This window comes from Strix aluco, chromosome 1, assembly GCF_031877795.1.
Source record: "Strix aluco isolate bStrAlu1 chromosome 1, bStrAlu1.hap1, whole genome shotgun sequence".
Taxonomy (NCBI): Eukaryota; Metazoa; Chordata; class Aves; order Strigiformes; family Strigidae; genus Strix; species Strix aluco.
In genome coordinates, this window is record NC_133931.1 from 148,390,821 (window position 1) to 148,416,276 (window position 25,456).

At 38.9% G+C, this 25,456-nt stretch overlaps 1 protein-coding gene across 8 annotated transcripts in view; it reads left to right on the forward strand.

Annotated features, from left to right (window-relative positions):
* The window catches only part of RBMS3 (RNA binding motif single stranded interacting protein 3), a 712,154-nt gene that overhangs the window by 619,039 nt on the left and 67,659 nt on the right, over window positions 1-25,456 (forward strand). For all 8 annotated transcript variants that reach the window (XM_074839167.1, XM_074839161.1, XM_074839176.1 and 5 more), the window contains 4 exons: window positions 2,506-2,612; window positions 14,370-14,416; window positions 21,919-22,015; window positions 24,624-24,674. In XM_074839167.1, the coding sequence (XP_074695268.1) occupies window positions 2,506-2,612; window positions 14,370-14,416; window positions 21,919-22,015; window positions 24,624-24,674 (302 nt within the window). The remainder of the gene's footprint in view (window positions 1-2,505; window positions 2,613-14,369; window positions 14,417-21,918; window positions 22,016-24,623; window positions 24,675-25,456) is intronic.

Here is a 25,456-nt window from a genome sequence, read left to right on the forward strand (position 1 = left end):
CAGAGCTAATAAGATAATTTTCTATCTTGCTGAATGTAATATGCTACATGCCTGTGTTTTTCAAAAAAGCCCAAACAACCCCAAACCATGTTATCTGGACTCTGTCTTCCTGTCAGAACATTTTCTTTTGATCTTTTTGCTTATACTAATGTTGATCAACACATATTGACTTTTTTCCCAGAATTCCCCTGAGTTTGCTTTAGAGGAGTATAACCTGGCTGTGCAGAAACTTTCTTGTGAAGGGCATGGTATCATTGTCCTTTTCCATCTTCTTCCCTACCTCCTGAAAAGTGTACAATGTTTTTCACGTTTTTTCTAGATGGGGGTGGGGTGGGGTTTTAAAGTTGTTTGGCAGTTCTGTTCAATCTCTGTCAACTTTAGGAAGCTCCAGGTTAACCAATAAGAGGTTGTCAGATGGTAATGCTGGATATTGGGAATTCCAGAAATGGCAACAGCTTCCTATTTGTGGTTGGCTAATATATAGACAGGATATGTAGTAAACCATATGATTTCCTAGCTTGCTCAGCCACATCTTAGTCTATGGGCTTAATACCACATGTGTACATTAGCAGATGATCAGGGCATGTGTAAATATCCAATGTGCAGATTGTTTTTACATGTTCCTCCTAAGGGTATCGTATGTTGCTTGATAGTTGTTCAGTGCTTAAAACAAAAAGCTTTTGAAGCTTTAGATGTGATGTTTAATAGGTCTTCCTCGAACACTGGCTTAACACCTGCCCCTCCCTCACAGTCACATCAAAGTGAATTGTAAGTAACCACTCTGAAATCACGCAGCATCGCACTGTGGAGTAAAACTGGTGAAAGTGCAGGGCAATCAGCCCTGTAAAATCTCTCCATCTGCAGAGAGAATCTCCATAGCCACCTGGATGCTTTTAAACCTTCATTATTTTAAATTTAAAATGGTTGGCTGAGCATTGCTTCTACCAAAATCTGATACAATAATCGAAGTCAGAGGTGGGGAAGGACCTCTGGGGTCACACAGTTGAGCTTTCTGCCAATAATGGATTGTTCCCTGCAGTTCAGTTTCTAGTGACCTTGGAAATTACTAGCCTTGTAAAATGGTAATGAAAAAACAAAGCTGTTAAAGCTTCAGAAGTAGCAAAGTGATGCTGTCCCAATGAGAAACTGGTTTTGATGTGAGATTCTCTATGTGCATTGCTCTTTGGTTGCAGTTTTCAAGGGATCACAGTTTTAATCTAGACTTTCTGATCCATTTTGAGCTGGCTGTAACTAAGAGGTTGGGGAAGGTGAGCTTCTTTTAATAGTATATGAACTTATCCTTTAACCAAATCATAATTTTTATTACAAATAAATTAGTCAGCAACTTGGCTAACCCCCCCTATTGCAACATTTCCTTCGTGTTCCTGCACTGTTATTCTTTCAACATTTCTAGCCTCCCAGAAACAGGAAACAAGGAGGAAAAAACAGATTTTTTTTTTTTTTCCATTAAAACCCCTGGTTAATTAATTAGAGCCTCTATTTGTCATGCCTGGGAACCCAAAATTCCTGAAAAGATTCAGAAGTGACACATTATTTTTAGATTTCCTTCAACCTAGCCAATATTGGTTTACTCTTCTGTTGATACAGGCAATAAAGGACAATCCTGATATACACCTAAAGAAGTGTGTAGAATTTGGCCCCTCTTTCAAAAAGGAGGCAGCAAGAGCAAGCTCCCACTGGCAAGCTAATTACAGTTTTAGCTGAAAAGTCTTTTAGGAGGCTGTTAAAAGCTGGGTAGATGGGAAAAGATCCCAAGACACAAAGTTCCCTTCCTGTTGTACCCATTTGATGTGTGGTAATTTCTTCACTAGAGGGCCCTATTGTGAGCTGCCTTTTGGGGTGTGCAGCTCTGTGAATATCCTTTCTTCCTGGGGCTCCTGCCCCCTGACTATTGTATTCACACACACCAGATCTCAGTTGGAGAGGAAGGAGTTTTTCTCAGCTGCCAACTTGCTTAAAAGAGGAGTTAAGAGGAAAAGAAAGCTAATTGGACTGTGCTTGGCAAATGTCTTTATTTTATTCTGTTTATTCAGATTTTTAAAGGATCAGGTGCCGAGAAACACAGAAATAGTGAGAACACTTATTCCTTAAACAGATTCTTGCAAAGTTTTTACAATAAAAACAGAAAGCTGCCTTAGTAAAGCAGTGTTTATCCTTGCGCTAATGCTGGTCATGAATACGTGTCTAACTTAGCTGGAACGAATGCCTGACTCTACTATTCCACTACAACTTAACATTCTGCGTAGGCTGATTATTTTTTCAACAATATTTGCTAAATTCTTTTAAAGGCTGCCAGTATATATTTTTTGAAGCTTAGTTAATAAGAACAGCTGCCAGTGGAGTCAAGGCTAAAAGAGGCAAAAAATATCTGCAGAAGGCAAGATTTTACTTCAAAAGATCAGTATGACAAAGCACTACTGTTGCTGGTATAATCACTTTCTTTGGGGGGGATGCTAATATAGACTGGGTTTCTTGTCTTCACAGCCCCCACTGAGCCTTTGCTGTGCAAATTTGCTGATGGAGGGCAAAAGAAGCGCCAGAATCAAAGCAAATACACACAGAATGGAAGGCCGTGGCCCAGAGAAGGAGAGGTAAGTGCCACACGGCAATTATTTTCCCGGGGTTTGGCAGAAGTCAGCTGCAGACCTGGAGGTCTACCTTTCAGGGCTATGAAGGAATCAGATTGTGCACAAAATACAATAGTTTCACACAGAAAAAAAGCATATAAGCAGGGGAGAGAGGGAGGCTTATAATAATGCACAGAGTGTAAAGTTACAGGAAAAGCGAATTTCAGAGCTTGGTGTAGAACTGTGCGCAGCCTGGTCTCTCTGTGAGTGCTCTGTCTACAGCCAGACCTGAGCCCAGTATTCTCTTATTGGTGTGCCATCAGCATCTGTGGTGTACCTTTTATAAACCCCAAATCAATTTACACTTAAGCAACTCAACAATATTATTTCTTCCATATAGCTCCTGGTGATAAATCATCATTGGGAAATAGGTGGGTTGTTACAAAAAGGAAAGATGAACTTGCACATCCAAATGCATGGTCCATGTAAAAGTTTTCTAAAAGCTTACTGGAGCTGGGGTCTTCATTCTGTCCAAGACAAAACAGTTTACAGTAGCCTCAGCTCCATCACGTGTACGAAGTTAAAAAAAAAATCTAACGGCTGCTTTCTGCTCTGCTGCAAATAGTCTGTTACTGGAGTTTCCTTTCTGTGTACTTGTACATGAAGTGACTCCAAATGTGCGTGATATAAGAAAGGAATTCATTTGACTCTTCAAGAGTTTGTTTACTCTTCTTGAATGTTATTATAGAATAAAGACACTTGGATAAATGAGATAGATCTGGTCATAATACCTTCTCATGCATGATTATAGCTAAGAAGGCTGAATGACTTACAAGTATTTCTATCCTAAACACCTATTCTTTGTGTTTATGGTTTAGACTTCAAGGAAAAAAAAAAGAAAGTATGTTGCTCAATTATGACCCACTAGAATACAACTTGGTGGTTTGGTTTTCTATTTTTCTTTTTGGTTGGGTTTTTCTTTTTTTTGGTGGGTTTTGCTATATTTACTTCAATTTTACAAAGCAAATAAACCAGAAAACTCTTTGGTATGTCTAAGTTACATGTTTCTAGAGAGTTTCTGCTTTTTTGTAACTATTTGATTTTGCTAGCTGATACTTTTCGGACCATTAGCTTATGACATATATACTCTAGCACGATTGGTGAGCTCCTAAAACAAACAGAAAGGCCTCTTGAAAGCATAGAAATTTCTCCCTCCAGCAAGGTGGTTATTGTACACTGTTCCAACAGCAATGCTCCAAAATATTTTTAGCTTTGTGGGCTGAAAGTGCCAGTGTGGCAGCCACATTTGCTACAAGAGAATGCAGAAATCTCCAAAGGTTCATTGCAGTCTCTCGTGTTGTATGTCTCAAAAAATAGAGATGTCTTCTTAGGAGCCATTATGGTTTGTCATGTTGTCTATAGAGCTTGAAAAACAGAGGTCTATATATAGGAGATACTAATAAACCCTCAATAAGGTCAACAATCCATATTTTAAAGACCTCTAAATCCCTGTTTAAATAGTGAATGCCATCACAGCTATTATCTCCAGTGCTCTATACTTCCTTCAGTTCAAATCAATAAACAAGAGAATACAAAGTTAAAGCCAACAAGCCACTATTATGCCTATGGCTTCAGGGTATCAGCTTATTACATCATATGTAGTTCATTTGCTGCTAGTGGAGTGGCTCATATTAAGCACAGTGATATCGCCATGACCTAAAGGCAGGGTGTAGTTGGTGTGTTTATAGTATCAACATTTAAAAACGAGTTTTCAGTGCTGGGAGACATTCCTTATTGTTGTTCACGGTCAACTACAGAGCTGTTGTTATGGTATAATCTACAAATGTGGAAAGATTGTAAACATACAAACTCAGAAATATTTCAGGCTAGGAATGTGCTCTGTTTTTTTAGATTTTCTTCGATATTCTCTGTTTGCTAACATCTGGTTAATACCTTGCTGCACATTGGATATTTACTACTCAAAGCATCAAAGACAAGAATGCATGTTCTCTTTTAGGGTCACTCATTTATTGGATTTCTTCCCCATCATTGTTAATTTTCTTTTTTCCAATGTAAAATCCTTCTGGTTTACTCATATATTTTATATGCAATAGGGTTTTTCTAACTCTTTGTCCTTTAATGATCTTACTCTAAGCATGATATACCATTCTGTTGTTCTCTGTATGGCAGCACTCAGGTAACCTTCCTACAATTACTCCTGTCATCTTTCATTTCTTTAAAAAAGAACAGGCAGTGAGTAGTGAGAAATAATTGAAATATGACAAGTGTCATAGTTCTGATTACAAATGGGATCTGGAAATATTCCCCACACCTCTGCTTTTTCTTGGTTCTTTCCCCAAAGAAAAGCATTGAAATAGTGTCCAAGAGATTACTTGCTCAGTATTTCCACCCTGGCCAAGTCCTGTGGTATCTAGACCAAGATGTAATTTGGCTATTGTCCAGATAAGCCTTTTGCATTCTTGAGTACTTGCGTGAAGGGCATTTCTAAAACTGAGGTTTAACTAGCATTAACACTGAGCGTGTGTGAGGATTACTGCCGATCCCAGAGAAATGACACTAACAGTTCTGACACTGGCCTCAAATTAGAGTATGCAAAGCAGAGACAGACAGCTGTGCCCAATACTCTGCTGTAGGGGGGAAATGGCAGGAGATTCATCGGGGAGGAGGGGGTTTGCTGCAGTGTTACCTCTCTGGCCATGCTGTTCTCAGAGGTTTTGCTGTCTTTTATGGAGAGCTTCTGGGGAATTTTAAGAGAGGATTACTTTTTTTTGGTAAAGTTTTCAGACCATACTACAGAATGCCATAGCAAAACTTATTCCTACCATACATTTTTGTAGATTGCTTCATAACCATATAGAAATACTTTAGTTGACCTTTTAAAGTCAAGTCTTTAGGAATACACTGACTTTCTCTAGGGCTTTTCGGAGGGGTTTTTTTTGGTAATTGGTGAGTTGCAACCAGGGAAGAATGCCTGACCTTAAATAGCACTTTCTAGTCCTTACCCTTCCACTCTTGTTTGAAGCCTCAGGAAGTACTCAGCAGATTTACTGAGGCATTTGACTGAGGATTTGTGATGGCTGACCAGTTCTGGACTAAGGAAGGAAGAGTTTAGATTACTGATGGCTTTGTAAAAGGCTGTCAAATTAGGCATCTAACATATAGGTGCAATAAATATGCAGTGAAACCTGCAAATGTTGGAAATATTTGCAGTGAAATTCTGACCTAATAGCTGACACAATTTCTGCACAAAGTTCAATTATTTTTTTTAAGGCTACTTTTCCCTGAGTCGCAATGCTTTAATTCAGGACTCTGTTTTGAAACTTTCCCTGACAAGATCATGCTGAGATGGTGATAGAGGGTAATCATGTTCAAATTCCATCTGTAAAATATTTGATTTCATTTACCTCTAAATTGCAATTGTCAAGTCTAGAGATGGGTGACAAATCTCCAGAAGAATGTTCATTAGCTGAAAATGCATCTGAGGAATCAAGAGTAGTTACAAATTGAGATCAGACTGGATTAAAAACTGCAACTTAAATTTTACAACATAATCTTTTATTGCAGATTTACTGAAACTTTGTTTTGGTTATTCAGAAATAAAATCTTTTTATATGTGTATTTAAGAGAGGGATTATTTGAAATTTATCTGGTAGAAGGGGAGAAATCTTGCATAAACTGAAAACAAATTAAATGCTTTGCATCAGCCCACAACTTATTATTATTTACGTTCTTCTAGAAATAACAGTTCTAGAAATGGTAGCCTTTCTATACCTGGTAGCCCAAAGTGATTAAGTTTTTTCTTACAGTCACAATATTTTGAAACCTTTGAAACTTCATTTGCAAGTTTCTGTAAAATTTTGACCATTTAAATATTTGCATTGTCTTTCTTGCAAGAGAATATCACCATTACAGTATTGGTGCATATATCACAAAAGTGACATGCACCATTGAATGTGACCCCCTTGTCACTGAATTTGATCTGATGTCTATAATGATATTTAATAATTGCCTCCAATAATTCTTCTGTTGATTACGTTCTTCCTTCTGTAATCTGGGTTACATTTTTGTTTCTAAATAACCAAGAGGTTAACCTCCATTTCCTTCACACTCTCTCTTTCTTCTTTCCCCCTTTCTCCTTTGTTTTCTTTCAAGATCGGTTGATGAAATGTCTAAAGAATCAAACATGTTTTTAATTCTTTCTTAAAAACAAAGATGACCTAGTAGTTTGGGAATGTTGCTTTTGTTAACAATTTCTCTTTTTATCTGCTACTCATTACAATTTTGTCTAATGCAAACAGTAATTTAGAGAGAAAAACACACAGTAGGTAATTTGAGAGACTTCTCAATTTTTTTGTAAAGTCAATGAAGGGCTGAAACAGTTGTCCCTGGTGCCAGTTGTCCTTTCTTTACTAGCAGCAGGCATTTAGAAATTATTAGTAGATCTGTGCCAGGCCCATTTATAACTCAGACATAGATTTCTTTTTATGCTTCCAAGGACATAGGTACCACTTACTTGTGTTTCATAATCCTCGGTATTTAGGGCTGATATATTTTATGCCTAGACAAATAATTTTTTGTTTTCTGTGGGAGACAATTCCCAGGCCTGTCCAGATATGCAGTAGTACCCTCATATGCAAACCACACACAAAGACATATACTATATATTTAGTGTGCGTGTAAGTTAGACATTGGTCAGTATTTTGCATGCTTATTTTCAGCGGAAGTTTAGTTTAACAAAGAGAGGAATTAAACCTGAAGAGAAGCCTACACACCAGGAGAAAGTAGAAGGGCGAAAGGTAACTAGCAAACAAGTGGAAAGATACAGAACAATGAGTTAAAAATTCTTCATGACACAAGACACTGTCATTGTGGGCAGCCTTTTGAAAAGGTGTCTAAGTGGCACAAATACCAAAGACCAGTTTAAGTGGTTGGATTTTGAGCTTATAAAGCACATAGAAATATTTAAAAATAATAGCCTATATGAAGTCACTGTCCCTGAAATCAGGATTTTAAAAGGGACTGGTTTTATTCATAATAAGGGTCATGGTTTGGTTAAAGTAGAATCAGGACTGTACCTGCTGTCTGAGATTAGTTTTCTTACTTTTCATTTTGGCTTTGGATTTCCTTCCACGGTGAAAAATGTCATGTTATTTTCCTTGGAGATTTTCTTGCAGTTGGGTTTTCCTCCAAATTCTGCTGCTACAACAGTGTTTTCTTATGCAGAATAAACAGATGTTGGAGACAGGGGAAAAGGATGTATCTTTTTCTGCACTCTGCTGTATCCCCAACAGATATTTGTGGGCTGTCATTTTCAGTAGTGCTGCAAACTATTGCTGGAAGTCTTCCTAACTCACTGTAACACATATCTAGTGTGCAGATGTGAGCGCAATCCACAGCTGATTTAGCAGTGGATCAGACTGATGTCAAAATGGGTGTGCCAGATCCCCAAAAGCAGATGGTTCATAGACCTGAAGATGGAAAGGTTAAATACATGAGTTGGCTGTGGAAACAGAATAATTGTATTGTATTATATATGTCTCTGTGAGGAGGATATTATCCTCTTTTTTTTTTCTTTTTAAGTTTTGTAAACTTCAGCACTTATCCTTTAACTCATCAGATGAAGTGGGGACAAAGTGACTCGACCCCAAGAACAGAAGCTGTGTAGATCATATCATAGAAGCATAGAATAGTTTTGGTTGAAAGGGACCTTAACAACCATCTAGTTCCAACCCCCCTGCCATGGGCAGGGACACCTTCCACTAGACCAGGTTGCTCAAAGCCCCGTCCAACCTGGCCTTGAACACTGCCAGGGAGGGGACAGCCACAGCCTCTCTGGGCAACAGTTCCAGTATCTCACTACCCTCACAGTGAACAATTTCTTCCTAATATCTAATCTAAATCTACCCTCTTTCAGTTTAAAACCGTTACCCCTCATTCTATCCCTACACGCCCTGATAAAGAGTCTCCCCCCATCTTTCCTGTAGGTCCCTTTTAAGTACTGGAAGGCCGCTCTAAGGTCTCCCTGGAGCCTTCCCTTCTCCAGGATGAACAACAGACTTCCAGTCCGGTTCTGTACGACAAAAAGGGTTTCTTGTCATTCATTTGGGTATCTGAACTTGTCATTGTGTTTATCAGCTCAACCTCGGACCTTCTGAGGTTCATGAATCACTTCCCACATTTGACCTCAATATTATATATTTTTCTCTCCACAACCACCTTTTTCTCAGAACTTGGAGCTGCTTGAGGAGCACACATCACTGGGAAATGCTCTGTTTCTTTCATATGCATTTATATATTTGAGAGGTGTCACATTTACATTCTAGATTCCTCCTTCTCTAAAAAGGAAAGGTGTTTTTTATTCAGAATTAAATTCAGAAATATTTCTAATAATGTGGAATGTTTCTGACAGAACTGTTTAAATAATCAAAGGAAGGAACTCTGCCAAGTTAACTTTACTGGTGACTGAGCTTATTTTATTAAATCAGTATTTTAAACGAATCTCATTTGGGTTGTTGATTTCTTCCTCCTCCTCTCTCTTCCTTCTTCAAAGTGTTTCAGTCAGAGTATCTGCTGTCAGGGCACAAGAGATCCTTGTGCTGTGATGCCTGGCAGATATTAGTGGTGGTAACAAAACAAGTACAGGAATTTCAGTGTTGAAATTTCAATTGATTCCACTGTCGTAGCCAAGAGCACACCCATTCCCTTAGGACAGCAGTCCTCCAGCATGAAAAGATGAGGAGATGAGTCAGACGAGATGGGGAAGAGACTTATCTTCTGTTCTAACTCCCACATCAGTTCACCACAGAAATCCTTTGAGTCCTAGGGTACAACCTTATTTTTCCAAATCTCACCTTAACGAGGAGAAACCCAGGGAGCCTCCTGCTTGAAAAACCCACCACATCAGTGATTTTCACCCCGTTTTCATTTGTAGGGCTCTCCAATTTTTTCCAATGGGACTGTGGCCTCCAATAAGAAATGCTCCGGTGACAGCAGCCTTGCTTTGTGCAGGTGCTCCAGCACTAGGCATAGGGTGGCCAGGCCAGGTTCGAGGAGAAAATGTGAAAGATTCAGCTCTGAGGAAGAGGCATAGGACATCTCTGTAGTAGGTCAATATTATGGTGAATTTTTGCACAGTGTGGGAAAGACATGTACACTGAGAGTAGGTAGTGATATGTTGGTGAAGTTGTTCATGAAAGATGCTTCCCAGCAACACAGAAGATATCAAGCAACCTAAAATCTGGTCATTTATAGGTATTTGTGTTTGCTGGAACACAGATACTGGGCTGATAAAGGTTGTTCTTGAGAGAGTTCACAGAGATTTGGAAGAGAAATAATAAACCCACCTTATTTCATATGATATTGAAAATGTGATCATTTTTTTAATAATCACTCCACAACTTAATCATTTCTTTGAGAGATTTACAAATCCAATTTACATAAGCAATGCAAATGTGATGGTCTAAGAGTCTTTTTAATGAGGCAAATGTGCTCATTTATGTTCAAATCATAACAAAGAGAGGGAAAAAAACAGAAACAGAACACCTTGTCTTTGCCCATAGAAAATTTTTCACAGTAAAGTGTTGAACAAAGGCCTTCAAACTTCCTGAGGGGATCCCTTGCCTTCCAGAAGCTTTCTGATATTTCCTGCACTTTATTAAAGGGAAGAGCTTAAATTTAAGGAAAGGTGCAGACTGGGTCTCTTGTTATTAGAATCTCTTTGTTTACCAATGTCAAAAATTAGAAAACTGCAGCAAAAAATACAAAAATCTTCATTCCTTTGTCTTAAGTTCAGACACCTTGGTAAATATAATTGATAAGTAAACACATATTGTTTAAATAGTCTTTTTTAAAAATCAGTATTTTAAACAACCTGATTTTATTTCTGTGTCACATGACATTCTGAACAGACCAGTCAAGTAATCATTGAGATTGGTCTTTATTTGTTATCATGTGTGGGACTGATAGCAAATATCCCTTTTTGTTTGATTACTTTAAGGGATTGCATGTTGAAATGTTGAGGTGCAGGGTTTTCATTCAGTAGCTGAGTGTATGTCCGTTATCTGGGTGAGTGGTATAAACATCCTGTGGTTCAGTTGTTCCTTCATAGAAGTTTTATCTGACAAATATTTTCCTAAAGCAACATTCTATCATCAGTGCCACTCTTCAGGTGGCATTTCATCAGGAAGTGTCACTATCAGACGAAGGAATAAGACCTTCCACTGAAACATGAGCAAAACAGTGGATGAAAACACCCAGAAGAAAATACTCTTCAGCACAACAGAGGACTGCTGTAGAGACATCAGCCAATGCCTTGGTATAGTTAATACCGTATTAAGCATAGCGACAGCTATATTCAGTTCTGGTTTTGTCAGATTAAGCTGGACCTCTATCTCAGGGAAGTCTGAGGCCAACCCTAATATTCTGTATTTGGTATTTTTTGAATTTCTGTTTGTGTGCTATGGAAGAAAGTGCAGAAAATTTTCCAGTAAGTTAGTATTGCTCATCAGTTTTTATTCCTGATGAATGAGGATGCTTCGGACCATAAATCTTTCACTGGCCCAAGCTAACTATTGCCTCTCCTGGGCTTCCAGCCAGCATAATTTTGTAGGGAGGAATTACACAACTTGATGAGAAAGAAGTAAATAGTCCTCTGTTAGCAGCTATTTGAAATAGCAGCTGTTTAAGGCTATTCAGCAATGAAGGATATTAGCAATATTACTGGGCAAACTGTAGGTGGTGTACCATATGCATGTATTGCCACACGCTGTGTCATATTTGTCTAATGTGAAACTTTCATTTACTGGCAAATGTGATAGTGATATTTATAGTGGTCACTGCTGAAGTACTTGAACAGATTCTAGTAATCTGTCACCATGCAGTATGGGTATGGAGTGGGGATAAGGAGATGTGTGTCTAGCCTTTCATGTTTTGTACTCACCAGGCCCACAACAGTGTCCCTTATTCCTAGTACCGATAATATGTAATAGATGTGATGCTAATATATAGAGATCAGAGTATGTGCACTTTATCTGCGTGCACCCACACGCAGGTCTGGGGTGTGATGGGGTTGGAGGGCAAGCTGAGGGTCTGTGCACAACCACATGCTCCAGTATCCATGAGGCAATTAACTGAAAGCAGTGTAAACATGTCTGCACACTTCACGTGGACAGTGAGCATTGTTAGGGCTCCAGTGAAAGAGCTGCTGCAATTTATCCTTGCTGCACCCTCATTCTTATTTATGTCAAAGAAACTAAAATAAGAGCAATTGTTCATTTTCCCCTTTCCTTCCAGCCCTCCCTCCCTTGTTGCCACTTTGTCCCCAGGTCACACTAATGTGAGCTGTGGGATATAGTCAGCTCTGATCCAGGCAACTCTAAGAACTGTTAGAGCTAGGAACTCCCTTATTTAGAAAGCTTGGATCTCTCCTTTCCCAAGGAATTGTAAGGGCTTTTTTTTCTTAGTCTTGAGTAGATGTGTAATGTGATGTTAAAATGTCAACACCTTGATTTATAGAGAATATCTTAAGTTATTTTTAAGGTTTTTTTAAAAATTGTTAAAACTAATTTTTCTGTCCCTCTACGGCTTGTACATATTCTTTAAGTTGTCTTTACCAGCTCAGCAATATAAAAAGAGCATTAACAAATTTTTCAAGTGTTGAAAAGAGAAAGGAAAATAAGAGAGGAATTTTTCTCTAAAATATATTGCAGACAAAAAATGCTTATGATATTAAAGTATCATTGGCTATCTTTTGGGATGAATTGTATACAATTCCATTAGTAATTAACGGAACCTTACCAAACAATAACATATGCTGAGAATGTATAAGACATAAGAATATAAAACCAAGTTAAGTAGATCATCCCTTATGATTTTCTAAGCTAACTTCTTTTTTACATCAAAATTAACACTGGTTGGGGTCACCCTAAATTTGGTTCTTTGACATTTTAAACTTGAAGAAATAGCCATCTTTATTTTTCTTTGCATGAAATGAATGCATTTTAAAAAAATAGCCATGTGTTCTTGGCCTTAGTCTCCTGAATTATCCTTTGCTTGGGAGGTAATACATATTTATTAAAACAATGGCATTTTCAATAAGCAAAGCATTTGCCCTAGCATCTGCTTAAAAGAATAATGAGAAAAATATACACATTTAATAATGACATGAGCAGGTTTTTTGGCTACATAAGGTAGTGTGGAGCCTACCCTTTCAGATCAGAAATTATTTTTGGCCTCTGGAAACTTGGACCATCTCCTCTTAGACCAGTGTGCAGCTGCTGGGCTAACCTGGCTCTTCCAGGAGTGCTCCCCGCTCTCTGCCTGCTCATCACCAAAGCATTTACCGTGGCTGCTCACGTGCCTGCATGGGAGCCAGCCAAGCCCAAACGCTTTCCTGACCTGTCTGAGCAGCCATCTGGAAGGGGGCAGATGTCGTTATTTAAAAGTACTTTGGTAGATGAGTCCAGGGGCATTAAAAGCTCCCACCAGGAGTGCAGACCCTGCCATGTGGTTGGTAAAGCACCTGTCCTTAAAGCAAATGCTGCTGTTTCCTGTCAGGCAGTGAGCTTATGGTCTGTATGACAAACAGAGAGAAACACAGTGCCTTGGGGTGGGATGGTGCCATGGCCATTTTTCAGCTGCTCCCAAAGGGAGAGCAGCACCTTGAGTAATGGGGATCTTCTTCTCTCTGCTTCTAGCCCTGCACAAAGGGACATGTCTTCCCATCCCCTGGCAGTGTCTTACATTGGCAAGTTTTTCACAAAGGGAGGGGAAAAAATAAATAAGGAAGACAAAAAGTCAAAGCAAATGCAGTATGTGGGAGGAAAGATTGTCAGTCCCATGTCTTAAAGTAAATGCTGGGAAAAAAGCTGGTCCTTCCCACACGGCCCCTGCTGCTGTCTTGGAGCATAAGGTGGAGTGGGAAAGTCAGTGTCCAGCTCTGCTCTCTCCCTGCCTTTCCTGCAGTACCTGTGGATATATCTACTAAGGTGGTCGTGGTGATGGTTGTTAACTGGATGCTTTTTTGACACTGCCAAATCCTTTCACACAGGTCACCATTTGCTTGGTGGTGAACAGCAGTTGAAAGGCTCTGTGTAGCCCATTAACAAATTCTTTTGCTGCCCAGACCTCTGAAGTATTTTAAAAGCCTTGTTTAAAATTTCAAGCACTTCTTTTTTTTTTTTTTTTTTGGTTTTTTGGTTGGTCCTTTCTGCTTCACAGTCCACTTTTAATTTCTTGTCTCATAGTAATGAATTAACTGTAAGTATGAGTGACGGCCCGGGAAAATGGTAGACTGGGATCACACAGGGTGTGGCCTTTATAGGAAAGATGAGACTCCTTCCTGAGAAGCTCTGGTGAAACTGGCTTTAGAATATTTACCATCTACCTGTCTCACAGGCAACATCAGGATTTGGCCCTGTCCTGTTACAGTGAGCAATCGGATGTAAATGCATCGATCTCAGTGGAGTTATTAACTGATACTGGTGCAACAAACACCATTTGCCCTAAATGTTAGGGAGAGATGACAACCAACATGCTGAACAGATCTGTTTCTCAGGGATCTCTCAGGCATGGGAGGTAGCCAATCTGTCCGTGATGCTTTGGGCCATCTGAGCTTCCCTGGAGAATTTAGATTTCCATCTAAGTTGCATTTAGTTTATATTCATATTGGCTTAGAATATGTTTAATGTCTTGGGTTTTTTTTCTCTTCTCTTTCTCTGCAGTAATAGTAAAAATCTGTTTTTCTTCCCTAACTATGTGCAGGCTGGCATGGCTTTGACTTACGATCCAACAGCTGCTATACAGAATGGGTAAGGAATGCATGTTTTCTTATGCCTTTTTAAAAATTATTTTGAATGCCATCTTCTGTTTTCTCTTTCTGTGGTGAAACTTATTCAGAAGCAAAATCATTCAGTCATATTTTGTCTGAAGCATGTAATGCTGTATTGTCAAGTTCTTCTTTTAGTTTCCCTTTTGTTTTTATGCCCTCTTGTTTATAATATCCATTTGAATGGGAAGTTGTTTTTCCTAATAGTTTCCATCTCTATTTGGCAAATGCTAGTGGATGTTTTTTTAATCTCTGTCATGAAATGGAAACCAGTAAAATTTCCCTTTACTGACTTTGCTTTTGTTAAAATAATCACTGAAGATTCCAGCGTGTTTTGGATGATAGAGCTGTTACTTCATCTGGGGTTCTTTCTACAGGCTGGCTGGCTTCCATGGCATTGTCTGAATAGAAATGCCAAATAGGGAGAAAACCTTAAATTAGTGTGTAAGCAGATGGGATTTAGAGGTACAGTTCTGAGCAACACTCTTCTTCATTTCTCAACTACGGTTTGCTGACACAAAGTATTGTAACTGTTTTTCAAATTTAGCAGAGGTTACATCATGTTACTTACCTGCATGATTACATTTCCAATTATTTCATGAGCTACAAAAACAGAGCCTTGAAATCTAGCTATCCTTTCAGATAGGTTAACAATAATTTGAAGACAAGCGGGAGATTTGGCCCTGAACTCTTCGACAGTCACTCTTTGATCAGAGAGATGTTTGATACAATTATCAAATTCCATGCATACTCCCATTTGCATTTGCCAGCTGAAGGGGAGAATGTATTGATATAGATGAGAATGTGTTTATTTGTTAGGGCACTGCTAGTTAAAGCATTTAGGTAAAAACTAACATTCCCAATAGTTGATTTTTTAAAAAATCAATGATAATAGTTAGTATATTTTGCTTCATTGCCCTTTACAAGCAGTAGCTATGTAGGACTCATGATACTCCCATGTGGAAGCAGCCAAACCAGAGCAACTCAGAAAAAAATAGGGGCTTTGCATAGTTGTGATTTCAAAATCCTCTGGTTCTGTTTCCCTGTTCTGACTGCCCAAACAAGTCTTTGTCCTCTGTCGTCATACTTCTCAGTTGGTAACACATTATAGTTCATAATAGTTCACCACTGTTCCATCCGGACAACTGGCTTTTATTTCAAAGGAATTCCTGCATGTCAGTTGCATGAATGTTTTGGAAACTGTAATTTGAATGATCCTTTGAGATTAATATCATTTGACTTCAAGAATAATTTTTTTGAAATTATGAAAGCTATCTCAGAATCAGACATTATTTGTATCAGAGAGTACCCATGCTGCTCAGGTGTTCAGACTGCTCGGATGGTTTGGTCACTCAATTGTTTGAATGCACTGTCGGTGATCATTAGGAAAAGAAATAGTACCCAATGGAGAATTTCAACTCTGCAGTTTTTAAAATGTTCTTTTATTTGTAAAGCATGAAATAAACTACAGCACTGGATATCTCTCTAAGAGTGACAATTAATTACTGCTTTGACATATCTCTTCTTTCTAGAGTGTCAAAATATTTTCAATTTCATCAGGACAAAACCATCTCATTCAAAATGCTCTTATGGTGAGATCTTGATTGCATACAGTATCATGAGGAGAAGCTCTTACTATGTGGAAAAATCGATTTATCCACCAAAAGTTAAACAACTGCTGTTCTGTCCTTTGCTTGCATCTTTAAAATGCTGTCACCTGAGGATCACCAGGGCCCTTTGGTTACACAGTTTCTTTTTAGCTCCCCAGGCATTCACTTAATAGTCTCTACGTATCTTGTAGTTATAAATTTTTACTATTTTTCATAAGCCTCTTTACTTGCAAGTACAATAAAAATCTAGCTTGTGGGCTTTATTTTAGCTAAGTCCAGGAGCACCTCGATGCTTTGCTTGTAAAATGTGCAAATGCGTTTTGTTGCTCACTGACACAAGACACAGGTATCATAGTAGGTGTATGGCCATGGTGAAAGATTGCTAAAGGCTCTTAAGCACTTTGAAGTAAAACAGGTTAACTTAATCATCAGCAAAGAGACATTAGACAAACACATTGGGCTTCCTCACAGTGAGGACATTCTGAAAGTGACCACAAAGCTGCTGCTTGCAGCCACCTCGTACTGATGGTGTGCACATACCCACCCTGGGGGTAGAATGCTGCATAATACTTTGACAGTAAGGTGGACCAAGCCGTTAAGGTTTGCTTGGAGCAATGTTACCCAAAGTTTCTGTAAAACAAAGACCGCTTCCTTGTAGCAGACCTGGTCAGTGAGGTGGTCAGGTTAAGCAGGTGTTGACCCTGCAAACAGCTCAGGACTTGTTAATGTGCTGTGATAAGCATGAGTTGCTCAGTCCTTTGGGTGCCCACCAGCATGGAACTTAGTGAACTGAGGCTGGAGATGGGAAATGTAAAGATACGTAAGCCAAGGTGAAGATTCAGGTGAGGTGTGAATTACCAATAAAACTTAAAAAGAAAGATTGACTACACATGCTGATGTGTGTTAGAGTCCATTATAAGGTTGATGAATGCATTTTGATGCATGTAAGTTGCTAAATCCACGCAGGATTATATGGAAAATGGAAGCCTCCTAGAGAGACATGTCTCTGCAGGTGTCATGGGTTGGTATTTAAAATTCACAATTCCTTAAGAGGTGTGGATTGTATTAGTTTTTGGGTTGGGGCATAACCAAACCTCAGGGAAGAATCTCGATTCTTGTATGTTGTCCAGATGAAAAGGTGGGTTCTCATTGTTCATGGTGTAGTACTATCACTTTTATTACTGCATAACTGCATATTTGCCTTGAAAATCTATAGCAGGAATAAAACAAAAGAGAGTGAGAGAGAGGCTTTCACTAAAAATAGCTAAGATTTTTTCCCCACAAAGGAATAGATAATTTTCTTCTGAGTCTATTACGTTGTAAAGCTTGATTCTCCATTTCATTATATTGTTTTTATGCCCATGTAACTCTGTTTAAGCATCCAGTGGAGTTACATCAGCATAAAACTGGTATAATGGAGTGGAGAATCCAGCCCATAGTGTACCATAGCATTGCAGTATGAGTTACTGAAGACATGGTAACCACACGCTTCAGTAGATAAGCTCTTTTCCCCTGCCAATCTCTCTGTGTCTTTTTTGTTTTATACTCAGCCTTTTCTGAATTGCATTTACAAAGGTACTCAGGTTTTATTTTGGGGAGTAGTGTGCCTGTTGTAATATGCTATTGATTTTTCAATTTGTGGTATTAATATTGTTTTAGTGGTTTAATCCACTCATACGAAGAACAGAATAGAGCTCTTGTATTTGCACTGTAAGGATGCTCATTTAAAATGTTCCTGAGGCTTGAGTCCTCCTGGCCATTTGACTAAGATTGCGATGTACTGTATCAGTTTAATATCTGATATCTGGGGGACTATACCGTGCATTTGCTGGCCAATGGGCTTAATATTCAGATAGGCCTTTTTCATCTCAAACATCTGACTGTGTGGCTTATTGCAACAGAAAATTGCTGCCTTGATAACACTTGGTAATACTCTTACATTATGTGAGCCCCAGGATACTATTTATGAATCTGACTTTTTCAGTACTGCCCGCAGGCATGAAGCATGAGCCAATGGTGTTTATTGCAGTGCAAATAGGATCTTGTTCTTGTGCAGATTCTGTGTGGAAGCTTGCACATTCCCCCATAGGATGGGAACCATATGGATTTTTTTTTTCTACTTTTTGGCAGGGAAATAGCGACCAGACGCTACAGATAATGCAGTCCCCAAATGCGGAGGAGGGTTGATGTAGGAGGAGAGTATGTGCTTTGTCTGTTAAGCAACAGAAACTGTTCTTAAAGCATTGCCTGTGTGTGACTGATGATGTACTGGGAACGTGGTTCTTTTTAACATCTCTTAAAAACACGTTCTTTTCAGCCCCTTATAAACCCCTCTTCAGGATCATCCAGGAACATCTTTTTGCCTGCTAGTGATGAGTTTTCCCTGTGCTTATGGAATCTGGGCATGCTGAAAAGATCTATTTTTAATACAAGGGCAATGTCCATTTTGCCTTGCCACTGCCACTGCCTTTCTGCGCTTTTGCTTCTAATACTGCAGTTGCAGCTGAGGAGCTGCTGAGGGACACTGGCTTGCACCTGCAAAAAAACTGCACGGGCCAATATAAGGATGCAAACTGCATTTGCAGAAAATGCAGCTGAGCCTTTTGGAGAGCTCTCCTTAGTGCTCACAGGTCAACTACCACAAAGGCTACAGCTCTCAAATACTATACCAGGTACTGTACATTTTCACAGAATCACAGAATCATCTAGTTTGGAGAAGATCTTGAAGATCATCTACTCCAACCATTAACCTAACACTGACCGTTCTCAACTACGCCATATCTCTAAGCACTTTTAATGCCAGGAAGCTTGGGGGCATAATTGAATATATCTAAAATTAGTCAAAACCAGTATAATTCATATCTCTTTCCACTCCTCTTTCTGATTTACATATTCTGATGACTGAGAATCCTGTATTCCCTTGGACTTACTTACAACATGCATCTTCCACCTCATTTCACCTCTCCCTGAGCCTAAAGAAATAGAAAAACAGAAAGCCTAAGATCAAATATGACAAGGTCAGCAGCTGCAGATCTTGTTGGGATGCTATAGGGTTTACACCAGAAGAAACCACTCTTGCATTTTTCCGCCTCCAGTTTTTTATTAGGTCCCCAGCATGTCACTTATGCCACATATTAGGACATTAGCCTATTTGTATATAAAGGGAATCTGGGGAGATGCCTCCATGTCCCATGGGTGAAAGCGTGTTGAGCCCTCTTTGTGAGCACGCCCTGCTAGGGCAGTGTGTGGCTCCAGCACTGTGACAGGTTGAGCATCCTGTGCCTGGGGGGAGCTCTGCTTGAGTCTGTCCCCAGCAAGGACACCCCTATCCTCATCATACCACTGTACTTCACACATGGCAGAGATAGCCACATCCTTCTTTTAGATCCCTTTGTGCACACGTGATGCTGTGGCAAGAAGACAAGCCTTTGTCTCTGGGTGTAAGGGATTCCTGATTGCAAAATGTTTGTCACAGTGACTTAGATTGCTAAACTTGATTTGTTATTATTAAAATTGAAATATATGAACTGGATTTTCTCACATTGTCATTTGCTGCATCAGATTTCCTTCCTTTCTCTTCTTTGACACTCTGGTGCGTGAATTTTCGTAATATATATGGGTGTCCTGATAGTATGTTTTATTTGATGCTTATTTGAGAGCATTCCAAACTGTGACAGATAAATGGTATTGGCAGGGGTATTGGAAGGGTTGTATTTTTCACATTACCAGAGTGTATATTCTACGAGCTTATGTACTATTCAGATAACTGCATCTCTAAGCTGAAACTGAAATGGTTAGCTGTCTGTCAAGTTCTTGGCTTAGCACACGTTTTCTGTAAATTTGGTAGTATTTGCTGGGATTTATTGGAGAATTTATTCCAAAGAGTCAGCACTACTTCCAAATGGAAAGTTGTTTCTCCCCTGCACTTGTCTTTGTCCAAGCAGTTCATACGTGGTATGAGTATGAGCGCAACATCAGTGCCAGGTTGATGGATGGAATGAGAACAGAGTGAACAAAACTGTGTTGTTTTCTCAAAAGAGTTTTCTTTTTATACTGTCCTTCAGTTTAAGAGGTTTATATGTATTTCTATACATTATACATTTTACCCATAGAGTAAATTCTGTCAGTCTGCCATTGACTGTTTTCATTTGCTGCACGCAGCATTTCTTAGTTCATCCACTTGGCAACAGCATAGCCAAAGTGATTTCTGGTTAACCTTGATCTGGGAGAAGACCACTGTAACAGGACTTAGGTAACATATGCATCATGTGAATGCCATAGATGAACCCAGCTAGTGCTGTAAAAACCCTTTCCCTTCAATGTTGTATGAACTTGATGTCTGATATAAGCAGTGGGGTACAGATGCCTCTAAGTTCTCATAATAGGTTATATATAAAATTGGGCAAAGGCACAGTTTTAAAATAGTCTCTGTGTGAGCATTGTAAGGGCAGATAAATGTTCCTAAAATAGCAATATATTTCTATTAAACAAAAAATCACTCAGACGCCACCTGCTGCTTTTGGCACTTTAAAGTCTTATTTGGAATAGAGAGAACAAATGATTGCTTCTCTGTCTCCCTCTCCCCTCCTAACTTCGAATGTTTCTGCCCAACCTTCAAAGACGGCAGCCTGTTTTTCTGAGGCTATTGGTTGGATGAAGTCAGTGGTTATTTGAGCCTGCATCCAGTCTGAACTAGACTGATTAGTACTAAATCCGGGATGCCAGGGTGATCAGGAAATAGAGCACTTGTTTAAACACCAGTAATGATTTTTTTCTTGCACGGCTCTCATGGAAAGCTACTGTTGATTGCCTCAGCGTGGGGAGGAAAAAAAAAAAAAAAAAGACCAACATAAAAAGACAGGGAATGTAATCCACTTCACTGTTACAAAGAGAGCATATGTGCAAAATCTTCTGATACTCGTAAGATTGGTGCATGTTCGATGAGAAGGATCAGCATGGGGTTTAAATTGGACAAGAGAACACTGCACAGGAGTGTTTCTTGGAATCCAAAATATCAGCATTTTGACAGCTATAAGATCACAAACATTCTTCCTTTAAGTAATTTTATTTTTCTGTCTTACAGTTAAAACTGAAAAAAGGGCAAATGCAAAAATCTTTATGAGCACACACATATTAAGTACTTACACAATCCACCAGTAGTGATATTTTCCAAGTGATAATTTTATCAATAATCGTTAACCCACAGGGAAGGAGAAGGAATATAACATTTATTACCATCAAGCAAGAGATAGTGCAACTTTTGTTCATAGCATGCAACAGTGGAAATAAAAACAACTGAATCTGAGATTTTCAGTGCTGCCTGGGGCATTTAGACTCATAATTTCTGATACATTTCACTGGAAGGTGGGTTTTTTGCTCTCTGCCTAGATGAATATGAAAATTTCAGCCAGAGTTTTTGTAGGCATGCCTTAATAAAATAATTCAGGCATGTATATGGAATGTGTTATTCTCAGCACTGAAGCATTAAGATCTGAAAAGGAAACAGTACTGCATGTAAAAATTAAATCAGTAATATTGTCTTCGATATCGCATAAGAAATTTCCTTTCAGTAGCTAGCACTCTGGAAAATCAGCTGTCTTTGCATTTCAGATAATTACTTCTTGTATCGTGAAGTTCTATATTTGTGCTAGTTGAAGTGAAAAAAATGTGCTTTGTGTAAATATTCCTCCTCCTTTCCATTTTCAAGTCCTGTTCAGTGGAGCCATCACATCTTCTTTATTGTGGTTTTCGAAATAGATGGACATAATTACCTGTGTAGACTCTTTTTGTCTTTGCCCAAGAGGCAGTGAATTAGTTAGTCAGAGCCTAGCAGTTGAAAGGTTCAAAAAATCTCACTTTTGTTCTTTGTTTGCAGATTTTATTCCTCACCGTACAGTATTCCAACAAACCGCATGATTCCACAGACATCAATCACGCCATTCATTGCTGCTTCCCCTGTCTCCACGTATCAGGTACGTCAGATTTGCGCTTGTCTGCTATGTTTCCCAGTTAATTATGTTTTGGATGTGGTTGAAGGCAGAGTGTATACCACAGAAAATTGTGTGAGTGCTTGTGCTCTTGAGTCACACTTTAAACAAAAGGCTTTCTAGTAGTATTAAGGTATCCTTTGGTGTAGGGTTTTAAGTGTTTCCTGCGTTCTTTACACTAGCAATGAAAGCCACCATAATTCTTTATTTCAATCAGCTTCTCTAGTAAGCAACATTTTGCTTCATTTCCAGTTGACAACAGCAGAAGCTTATCATTCTTACTGAAATGTTTTGTCATTTTGGCTCCCCTTCATTAGCCAAAAGTTTTTTTAAATGCTTTTTTTTTTTTTGTAATTTATGTTGGCTGCATCATATTTTGACCTCAGCTGTATTTGCTCCAGTAACAGCATCCTTCAAAAAGTGCTCATTTTTTTCCAGTAATCCCTGACAAAGCAAGTTACTTGAGGATAACTGTCCTCATATCATTCTTTAGTCTCCCACACGTTTTGTCGTTCAGAATTTCTCTTTTCAGCATATCCCTCACAGATCTCCACTGGGAAATTATTGCCTTGCTCTGGCTTTCTGAGATGGAAGTCAAAACCAGGTTGTATAGTTTTATTATTAGCCATTCTCTGAGAATATATCACTTCACTCTGAAGCTGGTCATTGGCTATGCATTTTCCCATTTCAGTTATTTCTGTCCTATAGCATCAGTGCTCTTCCAATCCCAAGTCCTGCCTGAGATAAACTACGCAAACTTGCAAAACTGCATAGTGGGTGGTTCTTAATGTTAGGGTTTGTTTGTTGGGGGTGTTTTTTTGAGATGCTATGCTGCTGCTTACAGGTAATTCTGGGAGGTTGTGGTTACACTTACTGTGTTTTAAACTTGATTTTCAAAGATAAATGATTCTTGTAATTTTCTTTTACTTTTGTGTTAATTTTAGATGCCTATGTAACACTTGCCAAACAAAGTTGTTTTGGTGAGACAAATTCAGTAAATTTCAGTAAATGACAACACCGAAGAAACGTCAGTGCCAGAGACATACAAGTGCAGCTCACATGCTTCTTTCTCAGTAGCAAAGCTGGCTTAAGAGTCATACCTTCTCCCTCTTGTTCAGGCTACTGAATTCAGGCTACCCTTATTCCCATTCATAGTTCACAGTTGTTCCCTTCTCCCACCTTGACTTGAGCTATTGCATCGGTTCATGGTTTGATGCATTTGAATGGTTTGATGCATTGCACCAAAACCATTGATTTTATTTTATTTTTTTAACCCATACCATTCTCCATAGATAGTTTGCAGTGTAAGCCTAAAGGCGTTTGCCGTGGCACAGAGGAGGAACTGCAAGGGTGGGAACAATGAACAGCAGCAAGATGTGGCAGCTGTAATATATTTTAACTAGTGGGGATTCACAACAGAAAATTTTGTAGTGGAAGTACATTTGCATGTGTGTACACTGATTTTGGTTCTAAAGATGGTTCACCGAGCTTGCTTTTCAACAATCTACTTTGATAAACATCAACAAGTGTTGAAGTACACAATTATACAATTAATTCTCACCACTTGTTTCACGAACAAAATCACAGGGCACCTGGAGAATCAGGACTTTGTAGCTTTCTCCTAGTTATCCCTGTTCATGCTCAGGTTGAGATGCCACATACCCATCTCTGTAAGCTTGGGGATAGCTAATGAAGTGGCCACTGATGTCTGTAGCACAGCTACATTTTTTGTGTATCTCCTTTGTGTTGTGCTGCCCAAGCTGATGCAAAAGGAAACTAGGATACACAATTCTTGGGGTGAGTCTGAGTTATGATAGCATGTGCATCGTTCACACTTAGCACAAGAGGGAGTTATGGCTCAGAGATGCCACAACAAATGCACAAGCACTCTGTAATGCATTTAATTGTTAGTAAAATGGGTATATCCGTGGAATCTGTTACATGTCAGTCATAAGGCAGAGCAACAAAGGACTTTGGTGAGGCATATAGACTTCTGGTGGGAGTAGACCCCATGATGCCCAAGGTAAGAGGTGTTCCTGGGAGGCAGGGACATCTTAAGCCAGCTTTGTCATGGAAGTTTTCAATTAGAATAAGCTTCAAAAATTCTGAATTAGATCTGCAGTTCTTACTGAAAATGGAATAAATCATTCTGGGATCTCTGAAAATGTCACGCCTTTGAAAGTTCATACAGATACTTTTGAAAATAAACTTTGAACATTTTATGTCTCCTGCACTGTCGGTTGGATGACATGTTCATGATTATATTGATGGATGAAAGCAAACAATACGAATGAAAAAATGGGACAACATAGAATATTGAAGACTGCTTTATGAGATAAAATGGTGTGGATCATAGAAGTGGTACAATCACTCAGACTTCTGACTTTGGTAGAAAACATTATGAAATGAAATTTTAAAGCTTTTTCCTTTGTCCATTACTTCATGAAGCATAAATGAATTTTGCGTTGAGTTACATGACCTAAGTCTTTTGCCAGAATTAGGTCCGTAGTTATAATAGAAAGAATATTTTCAAGTAAATCTTTGAGTTCCATTTTAAACTTTTCTGTACTAATTAAAAGTATTTGATATGCAGGTCCAGAGTACTTCATGGATGCCTCATCCGCCGTATGTTATGCAACCAACAGTAAGTGGACACTTGCTTATATCCAGCTAAGAGTGCTTACACTGTGGCCTCGCTCTGCTTGTCAGCCACATTAAAGTCCTAGGTCATGTAAGAGCTGCCAGCTGCTCCCTTTGACAAGAGCCCTACGCTGTAAAGATTCTGCCTCTTTAGAGAGCACCATTTGTTTTAGTGAAAAGAGGAGGTGATATGTTATCTAATTGCATTGATTATAAGAGAATAACAAGCTCTAAAGTGTTGCTTCTGAAGCTTTGCTTCAGGGACTGCAAGATAACTGCATTCCTGCATACTTTGAATTGCCAGGATCAACACGTTACCACTCCCTTATATGCTTATCCATCAAAAAAGTCCTTTGTAGTTGTCTATACTTTAAAGGATCCTCAATGCCTCAGTAAGGCATTTCAAGTACTGGAAAAGGGTAAAGCACAGCTGTCTTACTGAGTCTCTGACAAATCTGAATATGCTTTATGATTTGACCAATCAACTCTTTTTTTTTACCCCTGAGTAAATTGTCCTCTTTCATCAATTTATAACTACTACTTAAAGCCGCATTACACTTCTACCAACATTCATTAGAACCAGTGCAGGTGACTTTTTGTTTACCTCACAGAAGAGTTTTGATGCGCTTTGACAAAATATTTGCGATATACCAGAAGGAAAAAACATACTGAATCCCACTGTGTACAGATTGCTTTAGTTTCATTTCCTACCTTTGATCAGTTTCTCACGTATGGATCCACTTAACAGTATCATTAATCAAATGTGTACTCCACATAAGCATCAAT